Source organism: Gorilla gorilla, chromosome 1, assembly GCF_029281585.2.
Source record: "Gorilla gorilla gorilla isolate KB3781 chromosome 1, NHGRI_mGorGor1-v2.1_pri, whole genome shotgun sequence".
Taxonomy (NCBI): domain Eukaryota; kingdom Metazoa; phylum Chordata; class Mammalia; order Primates; family Hominidae; genus Gorilla; species Gorilla gorilla.
Genome location: NC_073224.2, coordinates 104071081 through 104090842, shown reverse-complemented (window position 1 = coordinate 104090842; position 19762 = coordinate 104071081). Strand labels below are relative to the sequence as shown.

General features: G+C 43.1%; 2 protein-coding genes across 2 annotated transcripts; both read left to right on the top strand.

Moving 5' to 3' along the window:
• Window positions 1-236: 236 nt before the first annotated feature.
• Window positions 237-555, top strand: LCE4A (late cornified envelope 4A). The gene is given in 2 exon segments (XM_063705817.1): window positions 237-389; window positions 391-555. Coding segments are annotated over 2 exon segments (318 nt in total).
• A 10098-nt stretch (window positions 556-10653) lies between these two features.
• Window positions 10654-11618, top strand: KPLCE (KPRP N-terminal and LCE C-terminal like protein). The gene has a single exon (XM_004026694.4). The coding sequence runs from the start codon at window positions 10670-10672 to the stop codon at window positions 11420-11422; it is 753 nt and encodes a 250-aa protein (XP_004026743.1). The 5' UTR covers window positions 10654-10669; the 3' UTR covers window positions 11423-11618.
• Window positions 11619-19762: the final 8144 nt, after the last annotated feature.

Genomic DNA, 19762 nt, shown 5'->3' with positions numbered 1-19762 from the left:
AGTCACTTATTAACCACCTAACAAATACTAAGAATTTTTGAAAGCTCTAGGGGTAAAAAAGTAATGAAGATATACTCTTTGTCTGAAAGAGGTTTCTATACATGTCCATATTTTAGATATTCCTCTTCATCACCTTGGGGGAGGATTTTAAAATAAAAAAAAAGTAATGGCTCTTGATATTAAGTTTCTGTATATGTTTCTATTTTGTAATTCAGGTTTATCGAAATCCCACCAAGATGTCCTGCCAGCAGAACCAGCAGCAGTGCCAGCCCCCTCCCAAGTGTCCTATCCCCAAGTATCCCCCAAAATGCCCCTCAAAGTGTGCATCCTCATGCCCACCTCCAATCTCTTCCTGCTGTGGCTCCAGCTCTGGGGGCTGCTGTAGCTCTGGGGGGTTGTGGTTGCTGCAGCTCTGGGGGAGGTGGCTGCTGCCTGAGCCACCACAGACACCATAGGTCCCACTGCCACAGACCCCAGAGCTTCAATTGCTATGGCAGTGGCAGTGGCCAGCAGTATGGGGGTTCTGGCTGCTGCTCTGGAGGGGGGTGTTGCTGACCTGGACCAGGAGCAGCACCGAAGGAATTAGTGGGCAAAGGACCCATTGCAGCCTGGTGTTTTACCTCCTTCACTCTCTTGCCTTTCCTTTCTGTAGCCCCATCAATTGAATAAACATGCAGGTTTGCATCTCATCAACTTCAGGCCTTGGATTTGCATTATTTTAGCTTTATGTCAATATCTATATTTCTCAGATTATTGAAAAATTTTCTGATGAGCTTTGCAACAGTAAATTTACTTTCAAGTAATTTTCAAGTCCCAGTTTGATGGTGGTTTTTATTCCACTTTTCTTCACTTTTACCTAAATCCCAATCCTTTTCCTAGAAAGATAGATTTATAGCTTTTACTGGAATAGAGAAAAATCAACCAATTAAACTTTAATGAATTACTTATTTATGTACACATACCTTCACGAAAATCTAAAATTCTGCAGTATTTGTGAAAACAATAAATAAGGATTGATTAGAATTCCAAGATAAACCTAACTTAAATTAAAAACAAAATTAGTGGTGAAATAGCCAAGTCAGTAAAGTTGTTTGGACAGAAAAATCTAATTTACTTAAGTTAAAAAAATGTACTTACTGCACATTTTCTAAAGCAATATTCTCTTTCTCTCTGTCTCTCTCTCTCTCTCTCTGTGTGTGTGTGTGTTTAAAGGATTAATATTAAGAAAGCAGAATAGCATCACATCCACTTGGGAACCATGTAGAAAAGTGTACTCATTTTTGTAGCTGTTCTTATTAATTGTGTTGTGCACATGCAAGAGTCTGGTTAAATAAAGTTCTATTGAAACCCAGGTTTCTTTCTTTAAGAAGCCTATTTACAGTATCCAAAAGTCAGAATTGGAATTCAGTGAAGTACTATTTCCCTTGTCCTCTCCACTGTGTCCCAAAGGTAAGGAGCCTCTTGTTACAGAGCTCTGCTGACTTAGGACTTTCTCTGAGGCAGACACATTGGTAATGGTAGGTCACAAGTTGCAGACCTGTCTTAGCCTTGTGGTCATGCAGGAAGTTCAAACGATTTCACTGGGAGAAAGTGCAGACTGAGGTGGGCACTAGCATGCACCCTTGGGCCTTTGCAGACTGCTGTTGAAATAAACTTGGTTTGTTGTTGTTCCTGCTGTTGTTCTTGTACTTACTACTAATTGAAATTACATATTTATTTCTCTTTGATTGTTAAATGCCTCTCACCTTATCCCTGAAGAAGATTATACTATAAGCTATTTATTATATGTAATGTATATAATGTATGTGCTTAAGGATGTCAATGTCTGGTCATGAAGACAGAGACCATTCTAGCCACATTCTAGCTAGTTTAAACACAGAAAGATTTAATGCAGGGAATTTGTTAGAAAAGTCTTGGAGGGGCTGAATAAGTAAAAGTGGTACTTAGGGATTACCCAGAGATCTGGAAGAATTTGGGGCAGGACGCAGGACTTGCCAAATGGCTGTGCTGGCTCAGGAGAGCACTGGAAACAAAACTGTCATCCTTGCTGTACTCTCACAGACAGCACCCACGTGTGACAGCTCCAAGATCACTCTTTGAAATTCTGGTTCACTAGTCCCCAGAATGATGTATTAGGATGGAGGAAAGGGTGGAGGCTGGTGGCTTTGGAAGTCAGGGGCTGGTGTGGCAGGTCACAGGCTTTCTGGGACATAGCCCATCTGAAGTGAAGGAAGAGCCCTGTTCCTCACCCCGTTCCCCTGCTCTGGTCGCTGTTCAGAATCAAATGCACCTGTAATGACTACATATGGTTGACGGGGGATAAGAAATAGCAACACCAGCAAAACTAACCAATATTCAGTTAGCATTTACTCATGTTAGGCATATGCTTTATCTCACATTAACATTTGCTTGGACTGTTTATTTTAAAGATATTTATTAAGTGCCTACTATGTATCAAGTGCAGTTTTAAGATTTAAGAATAGACTTGTGAACAAAACAGCCAAAAATTTCTTCCTCATTAAACTTATTCTAAGAAAAGAAAGCAGGTGACAAACAAAATGAATAAGAAAAATACGTATTATTCACGCAACCGACAAATATGTTTTGAGTGTACCAAGCCCTATTTATAGTAAGGCACTGTGGACAGAGCAGTGAACAAAAGCAATGAAAGTTCTCACCCAATAGGGTTCATATTCTGATGGGACAAAATGAAAAATACATGCATACATAAAATATATAAGTATTAGATGAGGATAAACTCTAAGGAGAGAAATAAGCTTGGAAGAGGGACAGGGAGGGCAAGTAGGTATGGATTATAATGCTAAATGAGGTCACCAGTGAAGCCTTCACAAGAGCCACATTTGAGCAAAGACTAGAGTGAGAAAGTCAGCCACGTGGGCATCTGGGGAAACACTGTGGGTAGAGAAAAAGCAACAGCAAAGGGCCTGCAGTGGGAGTGTGCCTGAGCATCAGACAAACTGCAAGCAGACTGGTGTAGGGTCAGAGTGAGGGGAGAGGATAGGACATGAGATCAGTGAAGTACAGAGTGTGGGGTCCAGTCTGTGCATCCCTTTTGAAAACTTTTGTAAGGACTTTGGCTTTTACCATGAGCAGAATGAGAAGTCACTTGAATATTTCTGAGCAGAGGAATGACATGCTCTGACTATTAATGTCTTCATTTTTATAGATGAGAAAACAGCTTCAGAATGTACAGCTAATTATCTAAGGTCACACATCTAGGAATTGGCAGAGCTATGACTAGGACTGGGACTGTCTGAAAGGAGATGTGAAAAGTTCAGCTGGCTCTTTGGGTGAAGGTCTTGAAGAGGTTGGAATAAAGGTCAGAACAAGCCATTTGCACAGAGAGGATGGATAAAATAGTTGAGAGGGGTCCAAGAGGGGACATAATTCAGTGGGTTCTATCTGTAAAAGTTTTCTGTATCCCTTTATATCTTGAAATGAAAAGATGGAGAGACAACTTCCAATGAAAATCCGGGAGGGGGTTGTAAGATCAAATGCAATGAAACAGTTCTACAACGCTGTAAGTAAATCTGAGGGACTAGTTACCTGGTATATGTTATAAGGGAATAAATGGGTTAGGGAAAGGGTGGTGGATGTTCCAGGAAACCAGCACTAGTGGGCCATTCCAGGAGAAAGAGAAGTATCTGGACATTGATATTCACTGACCTCTGTGATCCAGAGGGCTTCAGTGCTGTCTTGCCGTGTCCCCAGCACAAACAGCCCATGTGACTCTGAGCTAGGTGGGGCTTGCATTCTCATGTTTGGATGACCCACACATGTGCACACAGTGGGAGTCCTGTATGGCTTTTCCCCTCCATATGTGAAAGCCCTCTCTGCTCCGTAGAGGATGTCCTTTACAAGATGTTCCTTGGCTTTTCTTGTGGTAGTCTGGGTGGAAGTGGTGAGTGGGAATGGAGGTAAGGAGGAAGACAGGTGAGGGAACTCCCTAGCAAGCCAGCTTAGTGTCCACGTGTGGTTACAGAACATGTCCTAGATCAGATTGAGAAATTCCTGTCTAGAGTCAGCTCCTGCCTGGCTGTGTGACCTCAAACAAGTTTATTCCCTTCTCTGTGGGCCTCAGTTACAATATAGGGGCTGCCCTCTGTCCTTCATTCTGTGGTTCTACAACAGAATCTCCTGATAGTCTAGGAGGAACCCCCAATTATCACAGGAATATCGCAGGGGATCTCTGGTGCAAGCCTTGGAGCTAGGCCTGAAACAGACATACATAGACATAAAATCTAAGAGTGGAGATCACTGATCTCAGACACAGTAGAGAGATTTCTCACCGCGTACCAACATTCCTGTGCCCTCCCTCTCTTCAGTGTGTGGCTTCTCATTTCTTCCTACTTCTTGTCCCCAGAAGGGGAGGGACCCAGATTTGGCCTTTAGATTGTCCCCAGTCCCTGATCAGGAAAAGTTCCTAGGATGAGAGGAGACCCAGAACATGATGTCGGAGAGCAACATGTCTTTTTGGGCACCTCCCTATTTAATCCCCTGATCTGGGTTAAAATCTGAGTCTGGTTCCCACACTAAGGGGCCCAGCTTCAAATGTATAGTGAATGTTAGGATTCATGGATGTTGGTGCTGTAAGGGATCTGAGAGATAATCTAGTATACAGTTCCTGACTATCCTGATGGTAAATCCCAAAACAAGCTAACCAGGGGCACTACAGAGGACTTGTATTATTTTATTTTATTTTATTTTCTAGAGACAGGGTCTCCAGTGCAGTGGCATGATCATAGCTCACTGCAGCCTTGAACTCATGGGCTCAAGCAATCTTCTTGCCTCAGCCTCTGGAGTAACTAGAATTACACGAGCCACTGTACCTACCTTACAGAGAACTTTTAAAGATTAGCAGATCTTTCTAGGGATAGCAGCCCATTAGGCTGTATGACACAGGTATTCAATTGCATTCTGGCAGGGGCCAGACCCCATGACCTATTTTAGTACTTTCTGCCTTGGAGATAATTCTCTCCGCCTACTTCTCTGGACTAGTTTTCCATGAATCCACAAGTCTCTGATTCTATCAGCTTGCATCCAAAGAGATAAATGTAAGGGAGTTTCTGGGAGCAGATTTTTGGGATCACCCTGTGAGTCATCCTGGCACTTGCACCAGTTATCTGACTTCTCCATGCCTTGCCTTCCCAGCCTATACAGTGGGTGGGGCACAACCCACCCACCTGTTTTGGTGGCACATAGATAAGGTGTCTCTCACCAGGTATGCTAGTACTGCTTGCAGATGTCAAACCCATTAGTTAGAGCTTGACTCCATACAGCAGGAAGTGAGCCAATCAGAGCTCACAGATGGCATGAGATGCACAGATTGGCTAACGACAGAACAGCACTGACCACATGGAGGAAGGAGGTCAGTCTTGGCTGTGCTGTCAATGTAAAGCACCCGCATTCATTCATTCACTCATTCATTTGTTTAGTCAATGTTTCCCAGGTCCTATGATGATATATGGGTGAATATGTCCACAGTTAACAATTCTTGAAAATCATAGTCTCATGGGAATAACTCCATGGAAGGCTAGGTTGTGGAAGTATACATTTCCCTTGTAGAACAGGCTCCTACAACCACAGAATATCATAGCCAGAAGGGGTCTCATCTAGCCTCTTTGCTTTAGATTGGAAGAGAAAAGGCCTAGAGACACCAGGGCACTGTGGAATCACAGGTTGGGGTGGTGGCACAATTAGGATAAGGGTCCAGGTCTTTCTATTTGTGCCTTGAAATGTCTGTCTCCAGTTTTGTTGGCACATCTTAAAATGGCTGGTCTTCTAGGGCATTTTCTTCTCTGTAAAATGAGGATATCCCATCCTACATATAACGCAAAAGGCTTCTTAATGACTGCTTATAGGTTGGGTGACTGAAAGGTATGGTTCCTGAAGCATCATGGATTGTAACACCAGAAGCAGCATGCTTTGGTAGAAAAACAAAATTTGAAGTCTCTTTTACCTGGGTTCAAATTCTGGCTCTATCACTTCTAACTGTGTGAGCTTGGACAAGTTATTTTTTGTTTGGAACACTATCGTGAGAACCAAATTTGATGAGCTACCCCGTGTGGTGTCTAACCCCAAAAAGAGATGGTTCCTTTTCCTTTTACTCCATAAAACATCAGGTCTGGGTATGCACTGAGGAGGGACACTTAGGAGAGCAGAAGTGGAATGGCCTGGAACCACATCCCTCCTCATTTACCCCTCCCTTTGGGGAGAGGGACTGACTGGTGGGCTTCATGGTGGAAGCTGTGCAGTAAGACAAGCCCTTCAGAGGCAGGAACGACAGGAGGAAGCAGGACACCATGCCTGAGGACTCTAAGCCAGGACACCAAGCCTGAGGCAGAGTCTCCCATCTTGCTTCTTCCAAAATGTTCAACAGCAGACAGGCATCACACTACCTGACTTTAAAATATACTACAAAGCTATAGTAACTGAAACAGCATGGTACTGGCATAAAAACAGACACATAGACCAATGGAACAGAATAGGGAACCCAGAAATTAATCCATATATTTGCTATCAACTGATCTTTGACAAAGGTGCCAAGAACACACAATAGGGAAAGGAAAGTCTCTTGAATATGTGGTACTGAAAAAACTGGGTATCCTCATGAAGAAGAATGAAATTAGATGCTTATCTCACACTGTATACAAAAATCAACTGAAAAATGAATTAAAAATGTAAATTTAAGATTCAAAACTATGAAACTACTAGGAAAAAAACAGGGGAAAAGCTCCATGACATTGGTCTGGGCAAGGATTTTTTGAATATGACCTCAAAAACATAGACAGCAAAAGCAGAAACAGACAAATAAGATTAAATCAAGTTAAAATGCTTCTGTACAGAAAAGGAAATAAGCAACAGAGTGAAGAGACAACCTACAAAATGAGAAAACATTTGCAAACTATACATCTGATAAGGAGTTAATATCCAAAATGTATAAGGAACTCAAACAACCCAATAGAAAGAACACAAATATCCCAATTAAAAATGGGCAGAGAATCTGAATATACATTTCTCAAAAGAAGACGTACAAATGGCCAACATATCTAGAAAAAATGCTCAATATCACTAATCACCAGGGAAATGCAAATCAAAACCACAATGAAATAACACCTCACTCCTGTAATAATGGCTATTATCAAAAAACAAACAAATGAAAATAATGACAAAGATGTAGAGAAAAGGGAACTTATACACCATTGGCGAGAATGTAAGTTAGTGCAGCCATTATGAGAAACGGTATAGAGGTGTCTCAAGAAACTGCAAATGGAACTATCACATTATCCAGCAATCTCACTACTAGGTATTTGTCCAAATGAAAGAAAATTAGTATATCAAAGGAATAACTGTATTCCCATGTTTATTGCAGTGCTATTTACAATAAATAGCAAAGATACAGAATCAACCTAAGTGTCCATCAGTGAATAAATGATAAAGAAAATGGAGTATGAACATACAATGGAATACTATCCAGCCATAAAAAGGAATGAAATCCTGTCATTTCCAGCAACATGGATGGAACTGGAGGTCATTATGTTAAGTGAAATTAGGAAGATAAAAGATAACATGTTGCCAAGGATGTGGAGAAAATAAAATCTAACACACCATTGGTGGGAATGCAATTTAGTACAGCCATGTGGAAAACAGTATGGAGGATCTTCAAAAATTAACAATAGAACTGGCATATAATCCATCAATCACACTAGTAGGTATATATCCAAAGATATATATCCAAAGTCAGTAATATTGAAGAGATATCTGCATTCCCACATTTATTGCAGCACTATTCACAATAGGCAATAAAAGGAATCAACCTAAGTGTAAATCAAAGGATAAATGGATGTTTAAAAATGCTATATATACACAAAGAATACTATTCAGTCACAAAAAGAAGGAAATCCTGTCATTTGTGAGAAGGTGAATGAACCTGGAAGATATTATGCTAAGCAAAATAAGCCAGGCATAGATAGACATACTGCATGATCTAATTTATATGTGGAATCTAGAAATGTTGATCTCATAGAAATAGCAGAGTGCTGGTTACGAGAGATTGGGGTGGCTGGTAGGTGGGGTTGGGGAGATATTTAAAGTATTCAGGGGAAGACTTTGCAGGACCTGGCTTGACATGGGAGAGGGGCTGTGAATTAGTGGGTCTTTGCATCCTCTTTGTTTAGGAAATGTAGAAGCCTTAAAGCTTATAGGTCCTGGGAAATGTGGGGATCTATTATGTACAAATACAGTAGAACAATTTACCTGAGAGGCCGTAGGGGCCACGGTGGAGCCTGCACTGGTTTATCTAAGGAATTGACATTTGGACCAGTGCTAGGCTTAGGCTCAAGACAACTTTCTTCAGTGGGTGACCCAATACAGCTCAGTGGGGGTAGCATGGGCTCTGGAGCTGGATAGGTTTGGGTTGCAATGTCACTCCATTACCTACTGATGGGATGATCTTGGCAAAGTGGACCTCTGGGTCTCAGTTTTCTCTTGTGTAAAATTGGGGCTAATGAAGCCTGTCTCATAGAGTTATTTCAAAATCAAATGAAATAACACAGGCAAGGAGCCTAGGACAGTATCCACCACATAGTAAGTGCTCAGTAGATAATATTCCCACCTCTCTTTCTACATCTTCTGCATTGTGGAAAAGAAAACAGGCAGGGATTCAAGGACAATGCCATGTTCAGAAATAAAAGGCAACATATTGTAATAATAAAGATCATGATCTATGAAAGCAGACTCCTGCATCTGAGGCCTGGCTTCCTTACTTATCTGCTTTGTGATGAGGGTAACTCCCTTAAACTTTCAGGGCCTCAGTTGTGTCCATTTGTAAATGTACTGCCTCATGAATTGTTATATATAAAGTATTCAAATAAACTTTAGATTCTATTATTATTGTTGTTGTTGTTATCACACAGTGCTCATCTGGCTGGAATTTTCCCTGCTCAGGGCTCTTTGGAATTGAAGCCTGGTAGTGAGGTCCTGAAAGGTAAGAATGGGGGAGCCTAAGGGGCATGAGAAGGCTGAGGGGAGGCAGTCTAGACCCCAGCCTGGGGCCTAGGATCATCAAGCACCCACCCAGTTTCCAAATGAACCTAGAATAACCTGATGTTCCATGAAACAAACCATTTTTTGGAGGTCTTGTGTCATATTGGGCCAGAGACCACTGGGCCAAACTGTGCTCAGCAACCTAGACCAGCAGAAGTTACCTTGGAAGCCCACAGAACACTCAGTTAGGCTGAGTGAAGTGAGGTGAATCTATAGTTAAATTATCAATTTTTCATACACTGTGCCAAAAGCTACACTTAGCTTTAGATTAGATTCTCAATTTTAGTTTGATTCTCTAAGCTACACTTAGCTTTCGGCACAGTGTATGAAAAATTGAGAATCTAACTATACATTGGATAAGTCCTGAAGACTCAAGTGACCTGGAAACAGCTTCATTAGAGACAGATCACATAGGCATCACTCATAACTTCTAGGAAAAGGAGACTGACTTGTTTCCTGAGGAAGGGAACAGGAATCATTTATCTAGTGTTTGGGAAAACCCAATGTCAAGCACAGACATGCCCTGCCTCTGACTGAGGAGCCAGGCATACTGGGGAGGAATCTTGCCAATGCAACACCATCCCTTCTCCTTGTGATCTCTGGTGCTTCATTTAGATGCCATTAAATTGCCTCATTGCTGCCCTATAAAAGGTCTCCCCACCTGCTAGTTTTTCAGATCACTGGCTTCTTCCAGTCTTGCTCCTATCAGCAAAGAGGGTAAGTCTCTATACGGGATAAGGACATGGTGAGAAACAGAGCTTTGGGGAAGCTGGGGTGGGATGAGAGCTGTGGGATGAGGGGTGAGTGAGGACTAGATGCTTAGGAAATCTGCTGAAGGAGGCTGAAAGCAATGCTGGTGGGAAACTTGGAGCCTGGGGAGTGAGAGGAGAGGGAGGGGGGCATGATGAGCTGGTATTCCTGTTTAAGAAGGGACTTTAGAGAACTGGCTCCCCATCCCCTTATCTGAATGCAGTTGTGCAGTCCTCTCTTGGGTCCATGTGCTAATGAGGCCAAGTGATTAGTCCAGCTGGTTCAAGGAGCACATGGTGGAAACCTGCTCAAATTTAGCCTTGTTCTTTGCTCAGTACCGGGCACAGCTTGAGGCTCATGTTGGCTCAGGGTCCATGGACATAAATTTGTCTTTGCTGGGTATTCTTTGTCTGGGCAGAAGGAAGAAGGGAAGTCACCCTGGAGAGAACTAGTGGCAGGGGGCAATCATCTGGGAGCAGCAATTTCCAAAGGGTAATTCACAATGCAGACACTGAAGAAAGAGGAGAGGAGGCTTGGAGAGTTGGGTAGAAACACAGGCAGCACCATTTCAAGCCTCCATTTCCCAATATAGAGACTGAGGCCCAGAGGTAAGCGATGACTTGTACCAAGCCACATAGCCAGATACAGGCACAGAAGCTGAGCTGAGAGTCCCTGGCTCTGAATCTACCTCCTGCCAAGTATACAGCCTCTGGATGTCTGCAACCTTCTCAAGAAAGCCTTGCTTGCAAATCACTGTATTCAAAGTGGATGTTGAAGGTTTCCCCTAGAAACCTTCCTAGTTTTACAGTTCTAATGAAACCTTTCTTTTCAGATTTTGCAAAGCCACAGAACAATGTGTGACCAGCAGAAGCAGCCACAGTTCCCTCCATCTTGTGTGAAAGGTTCGGGACTAGGGGCTGGGCAGGGTACCAATGGTGCCTCTGTGAAATGCCCAGTTCCATGCCAGACCCAAACTGTCTGTGTGACAGGCCCTGCTCCATGCCCCACTCAAACCTATGTGAAGTACCAAGTTCCATGCCAGACTCAAACCTACGTGAAGTGCCCAGCTCCCTGCCAGAGGACCTATGTGAAATACCCAACGCCCTGCCAAACCTATGCGAAGTGCCCAGCTCCCTGCCAGACAACCTATGTAAAGTGCCCAACTCCCCGCCAAACCTACGTGAAGTGCCCAGCTCCCTGCCAGATGACCTACATCAAAAGTCCAGCTCCCTGCCAGACCCAGACGTGCTATGTCCAGGGTGCGTCTCCTTGTCAGAGCTATTATGTTCAAGCTCCTGCAAGTGGCTCAACCTCCCAGTACTGTGTCCCTGACCCATGCTCTGCTCCCTGTTCCACCAGCTACTGCTGTCTGGCTCCCCGGACCTTCGGGGTGAGTCCCCTGAGACGCTGGATTCAGCGGCCCCAGAACTGCAACACAGGATCGTCTGGCTGCTGTGAGAATTCGGGAAGCTCTGGATGCTGTGGTTCTGGGGGCTGTGGCTGCAGCTGTGGATGTGGCAGCTCTGGGTGCTGCTGTTTGGGAATTATCCCCATGAGGTCCCGAGGTCCTGCATGCTGTGACCATGAGGATGACTGCTGCTGCTAAACATACGACAGCTCAACTCCAGAATGCACTGCCCCGCTACCCCTTCTGGAACATGCACCAGCTTCTGGCCCCCTCTCTGCTATTGCCAGTGATGTAGAACCTCATCACTTCGCCTCTGTGCTTTGCTTCTCTACCAAGGCAGCCTGCCAGAGTTAGTGCAATCCCCAAACTTTGGCATGAATAAAGCTCTGAATGCAATTCATGGTATTTTCTGTCTGTTTGTTTGGTCCATATTTATGCTTTTCTATCAGGCACTCTTCTGCATCTCTCTCTTCTTACTCTTGTTTCTCAGCTAGAGGAAAGATCTGCACGAACATGAACAAGCAGACTGAGCTGGTGAAATCCCAGCCTGGGAGCCCCATGCCTTCTAGAATGCTGTGAATAAACTTTCCCATGCAAGTTAGAAGCATCTGATAATGGAGATTTGAGGGTTGGGGCTGTTTCTGTGCTGCCCTTTGATAAGCCTCAGAGCAGCATTGACCATGATGAGACCCTCATCTTCCTGGGTGTTGGAGAGATTGTGAAATTGTGTCTGCTCATGGACCAGTATCACTGGTCATGGTCAGTATCACTGGACCATGTCCCCACCACTGTGCAGGGGGCTTGAACCCATGCAAGACTTTATGAATTACATTTTCTCATCTGACAGGCTTGCCCTCTTGAAACTATAGGTTGAAGGCCTGAAGGAAGAGGCTAGGAGCCCCCTGAAGTGGGTAGATATTCACCAGGTCAGTCCTGGTAGTAAGTGAGCCATCTCCAAAGGAAGGTGAATCTTGTGTGAGGGGCTTCTGGGCCCCCTTCTGGGTCCCTCATCCTAGTTAGCTTTTTCTTCTCCATTGCTTAGCTAGCTCTAGAGAATTTGGGGTGGACTTTTGTAACTAGAGATTCCAAATACACACATTAAAAAAAATAGAGGAGTAACAAGTGTTCAAAACAATCCCACAAGGCCTGGTGCATAGGATACAATGTTTGGTGATGTATAAATGAATGCATAAACGAATGAATGAAAAAGGGAATCATGTGTTTGTTTCTAACCCTGGACACTAGCAGAAGATCATCTTGACTACTCTGCTGCCTTTGAATGTCTAAACACCTGTAGCTCCACAAACAGCACAATATCCCTTCATCCAAACTCCCTAAACTTACAGCCTAGTCACTGGAAACCCACTCAGGGAAGGAACTGCCTTGGCCAGGCCACACTTTCCTCTTGTACCACCAACTGGGTCCTGCAATGTTGGAGGATGGGGTGCTAAAGTTCCCTGTGGTCTAGTCTCTTTAGAGAATGGTATCTGCAAAGCCCAACCCAGCACTGAAAATATTGTAGGGAATCCTCTTTAAAACCCAATGCAAACTTCTAAAAATCCTATTTCTAACCTTTTCAATTCCTTCATATTCCATAGCTGTTCATCAGTCTCTCACTAAACTCCCCCAAATGCTCCTAACATCCAGACATTGTGGCTTCTTTCATCTCTTTCTCTCCTTGCTCACTCTCCTTTCCTCCTCAATCCCACCTGGTTCTGGTCCTGGTTATGTAGATGGTTTGAGTTTTTCTGTCTCCCTTGTTAATTTTCTCTAGACTTACCCAATCTTAGTATTCTCTGCTCCATAGGAATTAACCTAGGAATAAAACCTCTCCTCTTTTCTCCAGCTGTTCTAATGCTCTCTCTAACCCACTCTATTGGTTTTGTACAAGAGAGAGGAAAGTAGTTGAAACCAAGAGCTAACCTGACGAAGCTCACCAAACTCACCCTGCCTTGCTTGCTTTTAGTCACTTACTTCTAGTTAATCTTAAAACCCATGTAGCTAAAAGTCACACAGCTAAGCAATCTGCTAGCTTCCTTTTAGAGAACATCCCTGACATATAAGTTACCATGCTGACGGTTCCTTGTTGTTTTTTTAAGAACTTGGTGTTGGCTGTTTTCGAGTTCAAGCTGAAACCACTGACCCTTCAACTGGGCCTGCAAGAATACCTGAGAGGTGACCTTTTGATGTCAGAGGGTCAAAAGCTCCTCCTTCAGAGCATGCTAATACCACCATTTTCTGAACATGCTTCTTATGAAAAGCAATGAAGCTTGACTATGCAAGTGCAAATAGCCACTTGCCTCACTGTTCCTTGCCTCCAACTGCCTTTCCCCAGGCCCTGAACTACCTTGCTCTTCTATCCCATAAATGTCTCTGAAACCATATCTTTGGAAAGGTGGATTTGAGATCCGTTGGCTGCCCTGGCTTACAATGCACAGGCAGCACACATCTAGTTCAGTATCAGAATTATAAAGCTCAAAGGGCAAAAATATAATTTTCTTTAATAGAACATTTGAGTGGAAGAAAAAGTCAAGGAGCAAAAACCTACACATTAATACATCTCAATTGATTGCATATCTTAGACTTTTCTGTTTTATTATATAGGATCATAATACATGTTGCCCTATGACTAGCTGTTTTCATTTAATACGTGAATGTTGAACAGAAATTTTGGTTAGTGCATATAGTTGTATTTTATTTCCTTTTGTTGTTTGGTTTTTAATATTTCCCTAGTGTGGCCGCTCAATGATTTATCTAACCACCCCTTACACTGCCCTTTTTGATTTCTCTTTTTCTCTTCTCTTTTTCTCCCTGTCTCTGTTTGTCTCTTACTATTACTATACAAGTTGCTGTTAAGGCCTTTTTCAAATGTTTTCAAATTTTCTATTGAGATGAAACACACTTCTAGAAAAGTATACAAATTAGAAGTGTATTACTCACTAAACACACGTGTATAACCACCATCTGGACCCCAGAAAGCTAATGTCATATTGAAAACAAATAAAGTCCCTGATTATCATGAACTAGGAGACTGAATTTGGAGATATGAAATCGATTAGAGCAGAAATAGCTTTATATAATCCCAAACCTTCTCAGGAGCCCTGATCGTGTGTCAGGTAGATATGTACAAAAGATAATGTAAAGAGAAGCATCCGCCCTGGGGTCTAGGTCCTTCAGACATCCAGGTGAGTTCTGAGAGCATCTACCAGTGACCCCACCACACAGCAGTGTGACCTTGCTCTTACACAGAGCAGAGGACACTGAGCAGCCTGATACCAGTGCTTGAGAAACCCTCAGTAACCTGGCCAGTGTGAAGGGTCTATAACAACTTTCTTGTCAGATTATAATTCATTTATCTAATACATAGTTATTGAACTTCTATGTCATTCCGGGCACCATCTCTATTGTTTTGGAGTTTACAGCAGAGAGGGAGAATTTTAAAAATCAAGTAATTCAATAAACAAATGTAAGCTGCATCTAGGACTAGAGTTATAAAGAAAGTGTTTCAAATATCTGTAATATGCACATTTTACATGGTCAGGAAGATCAGAAAATACTTCCCTGAGAAAGTGTAGCTTGACCCCAAGGTTGTGTAGGAGTTAATAACAGAACAGTGACGGAAGAGTTTTCCATGCAGAAGCAAGAGCACACGCAGGGCTCTGTTGGGGGGAGGGGGAGGGGTGGAGAACAAAAAGTGTAAGGGGCTGGTGGTGAGACAGTGAGAATTAAAGCAGAAAGGGGCAGAAGGGCCTGGGGGCTAAGGGCAACCTCAGTGTGGGGCATCCCAGCAGTCATTGACAGGTTGCAAGCAGGCCATGTGATTTGTGCCTTTTAAAGTTCAATTTTCTCTGCAGAAAAAAAATAGATATACTTGTAGAGCATATAAAGGAGAATCTAAAACAATTGCCCAATATCATTAGTTTACCTGGTTCTCTCCTAGCCCTGCCATGCATAACTCCCCTCTTTGGGTCTGGTTTTCATGTCTGTAAGATGGCAGCTTGGGCCATAAGACGAGTAGGGTGCATTTCAGCACCAGCATCAGGTGATCTTTGCCTCCTGGTACAGGGACTTCAGGGTCTCATTTTAAAACCGGTGAGTTATAAATGTGGCCTTCAGAATATTCAGTTTCAAGACATTTTTTGTTTAACCAAAAGTTCTACTATATTCTGTTTTTTTATAACTTAAAAAATTTTGGTCCACTGTTTCTAATGTAAGATAATCCAAATTTCCTGGCTTTTTTTTTTTTTTTTTTTTTTTTGAGATGGAGTCTTGCTCTGTCGCCCATCCTGGAGTGCAGTGGTGCGATCTCGGCTCACTGCAAGCTCTACCTCCCAGGTTCACGTCAGTCTCCTGCTTGAGCCTCCTGAGTAGCTGGGACTACAGGCGCCCACCACCACGCCCGACTAAATTTTTGTATTTTTAGCAGAGACGGGGTTTCACCGTGTTAGCCAGGATGGTCTCGATTTCCTGACCTCGTGATCTGCCAGCCTCGGCCTCCCAAAGTACTGGGATTACAGGCATGAGCCACCGCGCCCGGCCAATTTCCTGGCTCTTAATACCTTTACAATATTTATTGGAGATTTGACTATAAATGATTTAGAGAGAATGGCAAGTCCAAAACATGGAATGAAACCCCGGGGAAACTGGACAGAGATTCCTTGAACAGGCCGAGATGCTGCTATCCTGGGATCTCTTATGAATCTGCTTTCCCATAATTTTTCTGGAGTAGAAAAGTCTACTGAGTAGAATCCCAACCCCACTTGCCTGGGTAAGATAGTTTTTATGATGATTTCTCTTGCAGGAAAATACTTCTGCCAAATTTCCCGACAAGTAAGGCTTATACCTGCAGAGAGACTTTGTAATATTTCTCAAAATTAAGAAATAAAATATAGTCATGTACATCTAAATTTTATATCTCACACGTACTTATTATTTTTATTATTATATATTTTTAAGATTTAGTTTTTTTATTATACTTTAAGTTCTAGGGTACACGTGCACAACGTGCAGGTTTGTTACACATGTATGCATGTGCCATGTTAGTGTGCTGCACCCATTAACTCGTCATTTACATTAGGTATATCTCCTAATGCTATCCCGCCCCCCTCCCCCCACCCCACGACAGGCCCCGGTGTGTGATGTTCCCTACCCTGTGTCCAATTACACGTATATTATACATATACTGTGAAAGTACAGCCAATATTAGTAAAGACCCATAAGAAAAATGACTCAAATCTACTTATTCTTGACACCTAAAGGAAAAGACAGAGAATTGCCCTTTATTTATTGAGGGCCTACTATGTGTGCCAGGCACTGTGTTAGTCACTCTGCATGCGATGTTCTCCTTATCTGAGTAAGGGGAACACTGATCTGAATTAGCCGGCAGGTTTTGGGAGAAGGCCAGTGTTGTGGTAAGATCTGGATTTTTGAGTCAGACACATGTATTTACTGACCCTATAACTCCAGACAAGTTAGTGGTCTCTCTGCTCAGAGAGATTGTGTCTGCTAAAACTGCCTAAGATAATGCCTTCCACATAGTAGGTGCACAATGTGTTAAGCCATTTTCCTATTCCTGGTTGGAGGGGCTCTGAAAGTAAATATGAAAGGCAACTTAGAGGCTAAGAGGGTGACAGTCATATTATATGAAAAGTATTAAAGGGGATTTTATGGTTTGGAATTTTTAGTTCTATAGTAAAATGTAATGAGAGGAGGTTTTCATTACAGACAAAGTTACGAAAATGTGTAACCTGACGTCACAAGTGACTGTTGTCTCCCAGCTTCTCCTACCTCCGTTCTTATCTCAATTCTGCCACAAATTTCTTTGTAACATTAAATAAGCCGCTTCACCTATTTGGGCCTCAGTTTCCTCCTCTGTAAAATGGGGAAGTTGGGTGCAACCATCACTAAGAACCTTTTCTACCTCTAATACTCTGTAGCTCCCATTCTTTGAATCTTCCTCAAAGTTCAGAGAGAGTATCTCCCTAAGATACTAGAAACGGGGCAGTGGTCTTAGAGATTACCACTTGCACCCCATAATGGAGCATAAGAAGTGGAGCACGCAGATAATAGCTGCTGGATTGGAGCCAGAGCTTGAGAAAAAAAGGAAAATCTCTACCAGGTCCTCAGACAGAAGTTGGCTGGAGAAAATGTCATGATCAGATATGTTTCTTTGTCATCTGTGTAAGGATCTCCACCCAGCTGATGGCAGTGTACGGCCTGATTTAGCATGTCTGCTGTGAGAAACAAATGGGTGTTGGGGTGGGCTGGGCCACGGGAGAAGAAGAGGAGGCAGGGTAGTATGTGCGGCACCAAAGGGCTGAGAAAGGCGGGCAGTGAGTAATATTCTCAGAGATCCTCATGGCCAGCGCTCCCGCTCAGCTTACATGGACGTTCTGCTGGGAGACCTGTTCGTCTTAACCTACTAGACTGGGCACCCTGCCTCGTTTGCTTTGATGTCCCCAGAGCCAAGCACAGGATGGCACTCAATATATTCCTGTCAAATAAAGGAATAAATTTTCCCCGTGTATGTGTTTATCCTATGGAGATTTCCTGTATTGTGTAAATCCAGTCTAATTACTCAGGGAGCATCAAAAAGGACTCATGAGCTTGGCTTCTGTGGATTTCTCAGACTGGAAAATGTCAACTAAATACTATCCACTGTTCCTTGAGCCTGTCACAGTGCCAAGTCCTCTGACCACCCTGTCTCAGAGAGTACATGGTCCAATTCCTCACCCTACCCTGTTTTATTTTTCTTCCTAGACTGTTTTACCGCCTGATACTACATTATATATTCATTTGTTTATGGTTTTTCCTTTCCTGTTAGGATGGAAGCAACTTGAAGTCAAGGGTCCTGTGTATCGTATTTACTGTTTGTATCTCATGCCAAGAGCAATGTCTGGCATTAATATAACATCTAACATAAAATAGTTAATGCGTATTTATTGGAGAGTGATTAATTCTCATTCATAATCCAAGAAGTAAATATAAGCTTTATCTCATTTTATAGCTAAGGATAGACTCCTAGGGTTAACTAACTTGCCTAAAATCACACTAATTGTTGCTCAGATTTTAACCCAATCTTACTTCAGAGCCTTAGTTCTCAACCAGTGTGTGTTTTTTCCCTCTACTTTAGAACGTAAATTCCACATAGGGAAGGTTTCTGTGCCTTCATGACATTTGAGAATCTGCTTCCTATCAAAGGAACAAAGTCTTTTATCTTCAACCTCTCTTCATTTTGTGCATCCTTTTCTTTCCAGGTCTCCTTTTAAATACTACTAGTAATGATAACTAAAAACTACAGGGTAGGCCAGGTGAGGTGGCTCACGCCTGTAATCCCAGCACTTTTGGAGGCTGAGGCGGGCGGATCCCCTGAGGTCAGGAGTTCAAGACCAGCCTGGCCAACATGGTGAAAACCCATCTCTACTAAAAATGAAAAATTAGCCAGGTGTGGTGCTGGGCACCTGTAGTTTCAGCTACTAGGAAGGCTGAGGCAGGAGAATCGCTTGAACCCAGGAGGCAGAAGTTGCAGTGAGCCGAGATCACGCCACTGCCCTCCAGCCTAAGCGACAGAGCGAGACTTCGTCTCAAATAAACAAACAAAAAACAAACAAAAAAAACTGCAAGGTAAAATATACTGCACATGCTCTTTTTGTATTACAGAGCAATCTAAAATCCATTGTTTCATTTAAAAAGCAGCCATATGCAATGGTAAATATTTATAACTGCTCCATTATAATAGGTGAGGAAACAGAGGTTCAGAGAAGTTAAGTGAATTGATCCAGGTGACTAGTGTGTGGTGGGACAAAACCCAGAACAGGAGTTTTGTACACAGATTCCATTCTTGTGTCTGCGACAGCTGGTGCCCCTGGGTTCCACTGCGTCCCTCTCTTTTCCTCTTCCTTCTCTTCCTTGTCCCCCTGGAGCCTTGTGTTCCTCCTTGCATATTGCAAAAGCTCTTCAGAATAAGCTGCTCCCTCCATGACAGACTTCCTGAAGGCATGATAGGCATCGTCCCCATGATTGGAGACTTAGGTTCTGGGGATAAGCCAAGAGGGCTCTGGAAAGCCCAGGTTGAGGTGGGTGTGGCCACACATCTCAGAAGTTACCTGCCTGTTCACACACAGGACCACTCCTCACCCAGACCCTCAGAAAGGGCTTATATATTCGCTTGGTAACAGGTATTGAACTCAGTGCTGGGTGTGGGGAACACCAACATGAAGAAGGCATGGTCTCTGCCTTTGAGGAGCTCATAGTCTCCTGGCTGAACCAGCATGTCAGATAACAAAAACAGACATTATCGAAAGAGAGGAAAGATGTTCAACGTCTGCGGGAGGTCAGGACAACCTATGACAAGTCTATTAGGACATTTAAGAGATTAGAAGCTTCTCAGCCAAAGAGAGGACAGTGAGGGGTCACTGACCTGAAAATGTGCTTGTGGAAACAACTTGCCTAGGACACAAGTACCTCCCACCAGGTATGATTTGCTTTTGCTTTTGCCAGAGGCCAGAGGGTCTCCTCTTCTAGGACCACCTGTGACAA